Genomic DNA, 11,777 nt, shown 5'->3' on the forward strand with positions numbered 1-11,777 from the left:
TAGACGGCAAGATCTCAAATAATAAGAAATTGACCAATTCTAGACAAGTATTCTCCCTATATTAGACTGTGCTTGATTGGTTTTCTATCACTCAAGACTTCACGAATTCTATGTAAATGAGCCTAAACTCTATCCAAAAGATAAATTAGATTCTATATAATTTGCTTCTGTTATTAAAAATTGGTTGATATAGCAGACTAGCAGCAATCTCAACAACAAAATTTGTTGTCACATATTTACCGATCACCGCGGTTAAAAGTACTGGTTATTAAATTAACTGACTTGTTAAATTAACAAAATCCTTTCTCTCAGTGTAGTTTCATTCAAAATCTTAATATATCTAATCTCACATAACACGTAATATTACAGTAATGTTATTTTCCCTTTGCAATATTACAAATATAGCAGAAATATCGCTGAAATATATCACACTAATATTAATATTTTTGCGAAAATGGATCATAAAAATATTGCTATAATATATTATAATCGTCTTACTGTAATATTTTTGTGGTATTTGTGTAATATTTATATAATATTGCGAGGAATTAAATCGTATTAATAATTCTTTTTTTTAATTTATTGAATTCGAGATAGCTCAATAAATTTGCAAAGTATTCTCCAAATTTTCTCTTTTCCTTAATTATAATTCCTTAGGAATTCATAGAAGAACATAATAAGAATTAATACCTCAAAAAGTTACATGCACAATGTATAGAACTCCTGAGTATTTCTCAAAGTATTCATATAGAGTTTCCCCAATATTAATAGATGTGTACTTTATAAATGCAAGCAGAATAGTGATTAAAATAGATGGATTGCAAAAAATTAACTTCAATTAACAAGAATGTTACACCAATATTATAATTTCTCACTCAACAATGTAAGTGCATTATAACATATTTTATATACAACACGTTGTGATGTGCGCGGTGGAAAGGAAAGGAAGGGTGTCAACCAACAACGAAGTTTTCACTTATATGCAATACGAACAATATATTATAACTCTGCTACAAAAAGAGTATTCTGTAGTCTGTGCCTGTCTACTTCGGTCTATTTTCCACACATCGCTGCTTTCTCGTTCATGTCCTCAGCGTGAGATATCGTATATGTCGTGGTGGCAACACCTTCCCTGTTTGAGGTCGACCTGAAAGTGGGGACATAGTCCCCGTAACGTTCCGGCGGTCGGTGGGTCCGAGATGAGATCCTCCGGGGTGGTCCCTCTGCCCCTGCGGTCCTATTGGAAATAGCGGTCAGTTGTCTCTAACAGCCATTTCCGATAAGGCCGCAGGGGCACGGGAGTTCTTGAATTGCCCCTGATGTCGGCGTAGATATTGTCTTTTGGGGCGTCACTACCGAACCGGAAATATAAGATATTGGGAGCACAAACTCCTCACAGAGAAGCTCGAAAGAAATTGAATCAGTAGGCTGCTTCTCTACTATTTTGCCATTGCTTCTAGCACGCATTTGATTTAGATGGATCCTACGGATCTTGCCATCGTCCGTACATACATTATACATCACTCGGCCTCTAGCTTCAATAATGACCGCTGAGATTCATTTCCATTTGTTCATGAAGTAACGTGAATATGTTCTCCATTCTTGTTATCTCTGTGTCGTGTGCCACATTTCTTATCATACCAAGCCTGAGCGTTGCCACCAGCATATTAGCACTGGAGACTAACCTAGGCTATACCGTGACGCGACAAGTTTGGAGGGGAAGAGCATTTTCCGAAAAAAAGTTCTAAAAGATAATCATTTTTTGTCAGACGCAAATGATTAAAAAACTTTTCCATCGATCACTAAAAATTTGTTCGCGTCGGCCCAATAATGTTCCTACTATAGCTCCTACTCACTCCAATAAGCGCGTTGGGTAAAAAAAAAACGTATATATGAAATGAAAACAGAAGATTAGTAGTATCTCATCGGTGGTGCAACACTAAAGGGCCGTCTACATAAGTCGCAAACACAGAACGCAGTTCGCAGACGATTTTGCGACAGTCGTCGCAATGAAAGCTATTATTAGTACCATTGACGCTTCTGATTGGCTGTCGCAAATGCGTCTGCGAACTGCGTTCTGCGTTTGCGACTTATATAGATAACTCTTTATATCAGCACCTGTGCATCCAAACGGATGTGGTGCTAATAAAAGCCAAAGGCAGTTCTCATTAGCAAGGATTACATCAATTTTTGACATTACGATTTTATCGATAGTTTCACAAAATGGACGTGGTAACCTAGTTTTTATATCGCAAAAATGAATATTAGCGCTGGTATAAGCGTGCATGAAAAAGGCTGGCATGGCTCTTCTCAAGTTTTCTCTCTCATTCTATGTTTCTTTATCAATATACTTCGAGCGCAAGAGTAAATATAGAAGTCCTTTTTTTTATTGTTCCTTCCTACTATGTGATTGTTGGAGGATTGAATGAGAGCGGCAATTTCACTGTCTAGGAGCGGTAAAAACCGCAATCCGGTCCTGGCCACCAATAACAAATTTCAATGGTATCTGACTGTTAAGTGGTTTGAGTAAATTTAGAGTTGTCCTGAGGTTTTGCCCATACATTGGTTCAACGGAAGATTTTCCTTCTTGGGCGCTACGATTTCTTGTAGTGCAGTAAAGTTTGTAAAGAATATTTAGATTAGTTTTCTGCTCACCACTTCCTCCTTTTTGCGTTAGTTTTGTTACGTAACGTTTAAAGGTATCGACAAATTTTTCCACAAATCCATTAGATTGTGAGTGCAATGATGCTGTTCGAACATGTTGGATACCCTTTGTAGATTTTCTGGGAAATACCGTCAGTGAACTGCATTCCATTATCACTGAGGATGGTTTTGGGTAGCCCGTGGCGAGCAAATAAATCTTCGAGAGTGGAAAGTACAGTCAGCAATTGTGGTTTGCATGTTAATGATTTCTAACCATTTACTATATGCGTCTACTGTGAGAAAAAAGTAGATATTGTGTATTGGCTCTGCGAAGTTGATATGAATTCGGATCCATGGATCCGACAGTATTGGCCGTGAAGATAGTGGAACTCTAATTGATGTTTTAGCAACTTGATGACTCTGTGAGGGGGAATCGATGTAAGATACATGATCCTATACCTGTATTTAAAGCGTCGCGCATCGTTTGCAACAATAATTTCTTATTGTCTCGGATTATCTCTTCATAATGTGTCAGCATAAGATCCGATTGAAATATACTCTTGAACTTGTTGAAAGATTATTAACATTCTTCAAAGTCTTTAGACCATTTGCACTGAGAATTTGTCCTGAGGAGTTTATCAAATGATTTCCGCCATTTGTGCATATTCTTAATAAAATCATAAAAATTTTGATCGCGCTTAGATACGAGCGGAGTATGATTACATCAGCATTTGCGCAATTGTCTTTGTTCTTGCAAGATCTAAACGGATTCTCCGTTCATCAATGATTTGTCCTAAGTATTGATTTGTTTCATAAGTAATTTACATTTTTGCGACTTAAGATGAAATCTAAATTCCTGAATCTGCTATAAAAGACTTCGTAAATTTTTCCTTGATTCTTTCGCTATTTCGATTTGCAAGAAAGCATCTGACAGATCGATAATACTGAATATCTTTTTGTTTGCTTGTTTTGCAAAAGTATCGTCTGGTATTGACAATGAGTAATGTTGCGGCTCCAATGCTTGAGTGCCCTGTAGAGTAGTCACATATGCGGATATCGCCATTAAGCTTTTTTTACTACTACAATGGGTGCTGCCCAGTCCGAGTATTCAATTGGTGAATAATACCCATTTTCTGAAAGCGGTCCAATTCTCGATCGATCAATGGAATGGCAGCGTAGTCTATTGAACGTTTCGCTCGAAACACTGGCTTCTGGTTTTATATAGTAGATTAACTTTTTTGTCTTCGTACAATGACTCAGAGTGTCAGTGAATATGTTAGAGAATTTTGATTGGATCATGTGCTTCTCGTCGTGAAATTTTATAGCGGTGCAAATTGCGTTGATAGAGATTTTTCCAAAGCCAAGTTCGAACCAATCAATGCCTAAAACATTTAGATTCCGAACGCTCGTAATAAAGACCTTATCTGATTTAAAATAATTGTTACACTGAACGGTGCAAATGAATTCTTCCAATATTTGTAAGGGATTATTGTTGTGGCATTTTGTGCAGCAGGTTGATAAGATGGCTTGATTCAATGTCCTCCATATGCGTACGAATATAATTATAATGTCGGATGCGGTGTCCAACTGTAACTTGGAGATTTCGTTAATTTGCACCATGATGTGCTTCCTTCAATTTCCACTAATAATTTGTTTGATCTAAGATAAGTTATTTGCTTTAAACTGAGGAGTATCACAGTATTCTTCTTTGTACCCTTATTGTCCACATAGTTTGTATTTGTGATTTTCGTACTTGTGGTCATGTGAATAGTATTGCGCCACAAAACCAACATTGGGTTTATTTGCAAATTTAAGATTCTTATTAACATTTAATTATGATTCTTATTTTGATGCTTATAAGCATCAAAAATTATTAAATTGCTTATGAATTTATTAAATAATATTAGTACTTTAGTTCTGCTGATGATTGCGTTTCAAGACCGAAAAACATTTCGGCGCGTAGTTTATAAAATCAAACATGTACATAATTTCACACAAGTATTAAGGTATTAAGATCCACTTTAATATACATTTATTTTCATCAGTTCAAATTCTTATCATATTGTATTATTTATATTTTAAATTTGGTCTCATATGCTAAATTTAAACATATATACATAACGCGCGCGTATGCACGCACGCACATTTCCTTTATAAATTGATGTGCATATATGCAAATGAGGAAATACATGAAAATAAAGTTAAGGTTAATCAAATTGTAATAATTTTATAAATTTTATAAAACAAGAGTTGTTACGATTATGTTGCATCATAAATGTATCAATCATGTATCATGGTGCGTATTTTTATTAATTTTAATCATAAAATTTTGAAAAAACAAGATGTATTACGCTAAAAATTTACATATTTATAAATTATTAATTGTATCATAAATAAATCTGTTTATTGAAACGTCGCACATCGTACATTTACTAATTATTTTTCAATCATTTTATTCGCGGAGCAACGCGAGAAATTGTGACTAAATAAATTCGGAGCTGTTTATTTTGAAGCAGAAATTAATTTTATCTTTTAACTCAGAATGTAACTATAAAACAGAAAATATTCGAAATACTGTTCATATTTATCGTTCTTCACATTTTTCTTTACTGTACGTACTTAAATGCAATGCATTTTTAATCGTAAATCGTGTCTGACTACAGAAGGACTCGGTCCAAAAAATTTCGGTCCCGGATACAGTCCGAGGCTAAATCCCACTTTTGGTTCCAGTTCTTTATCGTACAGTTATCGGGTCCATTTGGATTTCGGTCCTTTTTGGTTACAGTTTTCGATAATTATATATCTGTAATGACTGTTAAAGTATTCAGTAAAAGGATGGAACCGAAGATTGAAACCAAAAGTTGGATAGCCTCAGATCATAATCGTAACCAGATCGAAATTTTAATCCATAATGTAATTTCGATCCGAGTCTAAGATATAATTATTGTATGTATATATAGAAACGTCTACTTTAGAAACTTCTAAAGAATAGGTGCTAACTTTAATTCGTAATAATCCTTCTGATTCACTCGTATTTTTATCCATATTTATCTAGTCATTCATTAAAAAAAAATTTTATTCTAAAGCATAAAAAAAAATATTGTCGCTCACTCATTCACTTATTCACTCTTGCGGGGAGTGTGTTCATGTTAAGAGTAAGTATACTTTATCATTTACAGAAAACTCTAGCTCTTTTGATTATAGTTATACAATTGTGTTACAATTGCGTCGCTTACCTCTATTGCATTGTATGGAGAAAATTCGCCGGGAAAATTTATGAAGAAAGAAAGAAATGTGGTAGCTGGCTGAACATCATTAATAAGCGGCGTGGAGTTTGAATAAATAATTGATGTTACAGCGTTGATCAGATCTTCCTTCTTTATAAAGATGATATCTTGTGATGCCATTTTGATGTTTCTCGTATCCTTTCGATCACTGGATGTGAGGATTCGCACAAGCGTATAGTAATTTTAGCCTTAATTCCAAATGGAAAAACTCAGTAGCAGTTTCTCTTTATCCCACAGTCTTCATCAACTTTCACTTTCTGCAAAATCATGATCTCTATGAACATGAACAGTGATATTCCTACCATTAAAACAAATTTGGATATATGCTATATATACATGCTAATTTATTATTAATTTATTGATCTTTTCCCCTTTATCTATTTAGAAGAATTAATATTAAAGATGAAGGTGCTGAGTTCACGTTACGCTAGCATCAAGAGTTAAGAAAAACATATTTATAAGCAAACCATAACAATAAAGTGCTCGTTACATTGCATACCAATACATAAACAAGTTTAAGAGAACGACCAAGTAAACAAGCAAATAAACAAAGATGTAGAAAAAATACTTAAGTAACTATATATTTCAAATTTACATAAGCAATAGACGTTTCAACTACGCAGTCTTTTTCAAAATCTACAGGAAATATAATTTAACTTATGTTACAACAGAACATAAAATGTAGCATAAATACAAAAAACGCCTAAAAATAAGTCACCAAAAAGAGGCCAAACCAGTAAAGATTTCATTCAGCAAATTTTCCATAATTCCTTTTTTTATAGACACGGAAGTCTTGATCTATGCTTTCACTCATTTTCAATGATGATAATTAAGAAATATTTTTTAAATTATAGTCATAAAAAATAAAATACACATCTAATAGCAGATTCATCATTTACTAACGAAAATCGATTTTATATGTACGTCAAATACCATTTCAGTCAAAAAATTCAAATTTAAACAATTAAAATTCAACTAATAATGAAAATACCCAGATAACATTTATGTTGCATAAAATATAAAAGACGTCTTTTTGATATTTTATGCAATATGCATATTATCTGGATAAGACATGTAACAAAAAATAAAATCTTTAGAAAAAAAATTACAAAAACAGTCATGATCAAATGTATAAGACTTTGTCCAGTCTGAAATTTTGATCTCCAACCGTTAACGTTTTCCAAAGATGAATCATGAAAACAAGAACAAGTACAAAGTAAAAGTTGAAATGAAGTGAAAGCATAAATCAAGACCGTATCTATAAAAAGAATTTTGGAAAATTTGTCCTGACTAAATTGGTCTCTTTTTAGCGATTTATTTTCAGACGTTTTTTTTTATATTTATGAGACATTTCATTCTCTATTGTAAGAAGTTAAATTATAATATTCGATGTAGATTTTGTGAAAGACTGTATAGTCAAAACGTCAATCGCTTATGTAAATTCGAAATGTATATTAATAGTTTGCTATATCTTTGTTAATTTAATCGTTTATTTGGTCATTCTGTTAAACTTGATTATGTACTGCTATATACATAGAGATCATATAAAACACACGATAAACAAAAAATCGATATTAAAACTTTATTCTAAATTATTGCACTAAGATATTGAATATTTGAAATGGTTAGGTACAAATACTGACATAAGCGCCAAGTGATAAAAAATAAGGAGTTGACTGCTTAAGTTTAAATTAAGACGTAAAGAGTATCAAAAAAATCAATTTTTTGCCGATAGAAATAAAGCTTGAATTTGAGAATATTTTTATAATTTTTCGAGAGTGTTGAATTCAGTTATGATGTCAAAAATCGGCGCTGAAAATAAATATATATTTTAATAAATGTAAAGTTTATATAATCATCTAATTTCATCTAGATACAAGCAAGTATTGCGTACGTTATTGAGAAAATACTGAGATTTATTAAAATATTCCAGCATCATACCTGGATTACTGACATTATCTTTAAATTCAAGGCATTTCTCCAGAATTTTGCTAATTTTTAACCTCATATCTGAATTTACACACACACACACACACTCACAATACTGTTGAACGTATAAAAAAATTTGAATTTAAGCTTTATTTCGATCGGCGAAAAATCGATTTTTTCGATACTCTTCTTTAGGATTAGAGTTATAAAGTAATAATAAATTAATACTTAATTATTAAAAGATATGGTAGTGTCTTGTGCTATATATAAATAGAAGCATAACGTGAGAAGCATAACTGCTCCGTGTATCTATGCCCAGCAAATCAAAATGTAACTGTAATATGACTCAGGAAGTATATAAGAAGAATAATGTTTTTTATGGTATGGAGACGAGATATAATTGTCACATAATTTTGAGGGTTCTTTAAGAAAATAAAGATATATTTTTTTCTTACGTTTAATCTTAACAATTATTTAAAAATGTAATCTAGCACACATGTAACTCAAAATACATAACATATCAATAATATAAATACATTAATAACATATTATTGTAATATAATATAAATATCTTTTTACATATTCCTATATGTATATGTATATAAAATATATACAAAATAGATACAATAATGATAAAAATTAATGCTATGGGCAATTAATGTTAGGGACAGTAAAAAGTGCATAAAAACAATGTAGCGTCATGTATGTAAGACTCATTTTGAACTAATTGTGAGTAATTAGGAGGGCTGTGTTTAAAGAGACATTATTAAAGCTATCAATATGTTATTCTATATATATATATATATTCTAGATATATATATATATATATCGTCTATTAGACATAAAGCGACACTGTTAAATCGATAGTGTCAAATTTAATTTAATTTTATTTCAGTCGCCGCTGCTCTTATATAGTGTCAAATTGACACTATATAATTTCAAATTTAATCATTGTTTTAGTATAAAATAATGATTTATTCTAACAAATCTTATTAGATTTCCACCTGCTGATGAAGCTATTAATTTTAATTGAAATATAAAGAACATCGTTATTTTTTAGATTAAAGTTTTTTTCTTTTTTTATTATCACTGAAAAATAGAATATTATATATATCTCAACATTTATCAGAAACTGTGAAAACGTATCCCTATAACACGAAATATTACAGCAATATTATAGCAATATTAAAGATTGCAGTGTTTCATAAAACATTACTGCAATATTGTAATAATATTCCTGCTAAAATAAACTATTTCTATAAGTATTCTGCGGTATTACTGCAATATTTAGAAAAATCTTGCAGATATATTATGTTATAACATTATGAAATATTTCGATAATTAATCATTTTATTAATTGCTAAAATATTGTTTAGCATGATATTCCAAAATACACATGATAAACTTATAACCAAAAAACATTCGAGGGTCCAAAAAGTACATCCGAAAGACCTTAGGAATCTCTAGGAGAATCGTCAACTCGATCTATATACTCGTTCTTATAGGATATTTTTTTTTCTTCTTGACAGATAAGTACGCGTCTATCGCGTGGCGAGACTGCGTACTTATCTGTTAAATTATAATATTGCATTATTTTCTACAAAATATTAGAACCGATATTATTGCAATATTTCCAAAAAAATATTAAAATTTTAGTACTGCAGCAATATTGCTTCAATTTTTGTAACACAGCGCCATTAAAATATTGCTGTAATATGGCTGAAATATTTCATACTGTAGGCGAGACGTATACAAAACGAGTGGCGAGTCTTCTGGAAATTTCCAAGGCCTTTGGGTGTGCTTCCTAGGCTCCCGAAAGTTTTTTAATTATAACTTTATCGTATGTATTTTAAAATCTGAAAATTTCCAAACCCTTTTGAGTATACTTCCTAGGCTCCCAAAAGTTTTTTTATTATAACTGTATTGTATGTATTTTAGAATGATGCTAAAAAATAATATTTCAGTAATTATAAGACTGAATTAATTATTAAAATATTGCATAATGTTGCAATATATCTGCAATACTTCTCTAAATATTGAAGCTATATCACAGAATACTAAAGCAATATTTTATTTTAGCGGACATAAGAATATTACAATATTACAGCAATGTTTTACGAAATATTGTAATCTTTCGAAGTAACATTACTGCAAAGTACTATAATATTTGATGTTATTGAAGATTGTAATTCTATACATATAAATATTGAAATTCATATTCCTTTCTTCCTGTATACATTTCTCAATTATAACTTAATTTTACGTATATTATTGCAGATTTACTATTTATATAAATATAAATTATATCAGTTAACAAAGAGTTCACCAATATGTACATTAATAGTTATTTCAATTATGATTAATTAAAATGTTATTCATATCCATAAATAGAAAGTATTAAATTGAAATACATTTAATTTTCCAGTTACTACGAACTTAAATCTCATTAGCATGTACGTAAATAATCTTTTCAGTTACGGAGAATTTAAATTTCATACGCCAATGTATGTATATTAAATGTTAATGAAATTTAAAAACATTTTTAACAGTGTACGATTAAACTTGTTAAACGGCAGAACATGTGAAAAAAAGTGCCTCAGTCAAATGCATTATTTTTTTTAAGTTTACATGTGTAAAAATAATACACCTGGATTTACAGTGTAGTGGCCATCGATGAGTTTACACTGTAACTCCAAGTGTACACACATTATGTAAAAAAAGGACATCCCAGCAAAAATATATATAATGTAAAACAACATTTTAAGGTAATATATCTCGAAGCGTAGATAGAAACATCGCATAATAAAACACGCGGAAAGATAAGAGAAACATATCACAACGTTCAGCTTACGCTTCGCGTAAGCACTCTAATTAATTACGTCATTTAACATACCTAATTGTGTTAAAATGTATTTAAGCATGCTAAATAACGTGATTTATGATGGTAAAAAATGTGTAAGAAAAATTTCAGCTAAAATAATACTATCGGATAGTGTAGACGCGGTGCGGTAAAACACATAAAACTGCCATACCAGGCAGCAACCTGTCATATTTTCCCTCACCGCACGCCGCTGGCGCCGCTATCAAGTAAGGAGCAATAGGCCGTGCTGCGAACTCGCGCGACGTAATGTCACGGCACAGCTCAAACGTTTTATTTTTGATATCAAAAATTACAGCGAATATTGCAAAATAGTATAAGACCTTTGTTCCCTCTGATCCCTTCTACGATTCTAATGCTCGTACATCATTTTGGGACATCTTGTGTATGTATAGGATCATTTTGAGACCATTTTAATAAATATTTCAAAAAAGAGAATTTTTTTCAAAAAAATGTTTTATGATTTCAAGAAGGAAAGATGGTGATATTTGTTCAGTTTGAGAAAGATATCCTTAAGCTCAACTCAAGATTAAATAATTTTTTTTAAATAAACCGCCACTTATATTGCATATTCTTGTAGCTTTTTTCAAGAGCTTTCCTAAACATTAATAAAGTTTCTTTTCGTTAAGTAAATTTCGAATTATGAGGTTTGAAAATTGTAGTATTTAATATCCAAGATGTCCGACTGTCAACTAAAATTTTTTAAATGTTGTTCAGAATCATGACTTTGATAACATTTGTATGCACGCGCGCGTGTGTGTATATACAGGGCTTGTGTTCAAGACCTACGCGATCACCTCTCATGAGCAGATAGAATAAACTTAGTAAAAACGTCTTCTAGCATTTTGCAATTTTTGCAACAATTAACAAGATATTAATTTCTAAAAATCGCTGAATAGCATAGCTACCGATAAATACAAACACGTGACGAGATAAACTGCCTACTGTCGTAGGTTGCTACACATGCAAGAAGTTGTTTATCATAAGCGGCCTTTGTAACGCACAAGCAGCGAAAGAAAACATCTCGTGATGAGCGGTCG

General features: G+C 31.5%; 1 protein-coding gene across 1 annotated transcript in view; it reads right to left on the minus strand.

Moving 5' to 3' along the window:
* LOC108755125 (5-hydroxytryptamine receptor 1-like) overlaps positions 1-11,777 on the minus strand; it is a 43,862-nt gene that overhangs the window by 13,379 nt on the left and 18,706 nt on the right. The window contains exon 2 of the mRNA XM_018497952.1: positions 5,880-6,187. Coding sequence (XP_018353454.1) covers positions 5,880-6,050 — 171 coding nt within the window. The 5' untranslated portion in view covers positions 6,051-6,187. The remainder of the gene's footprint in view (positions 1-5,879; positions 6,188-11,777) is intronic.

Source organism: Trachymyrmex septentrionalis, unplaced genomic scaffold, assembly GCF_001594115.1.
Source record: "Trachymyrmex septentrionalis isolate Tsep2-gDNA-1 unplaced genomic scaffold, Tsep1.0 scaffold83, whole genome shotgun sequence".
Taxonomy (NCBI): Eukaryota; Metazoa; Arthropoda; class Insecta; order Hymenoptera; family Formicidae; genus Trachymyrmex; species Trachymyrmex septentrionalis.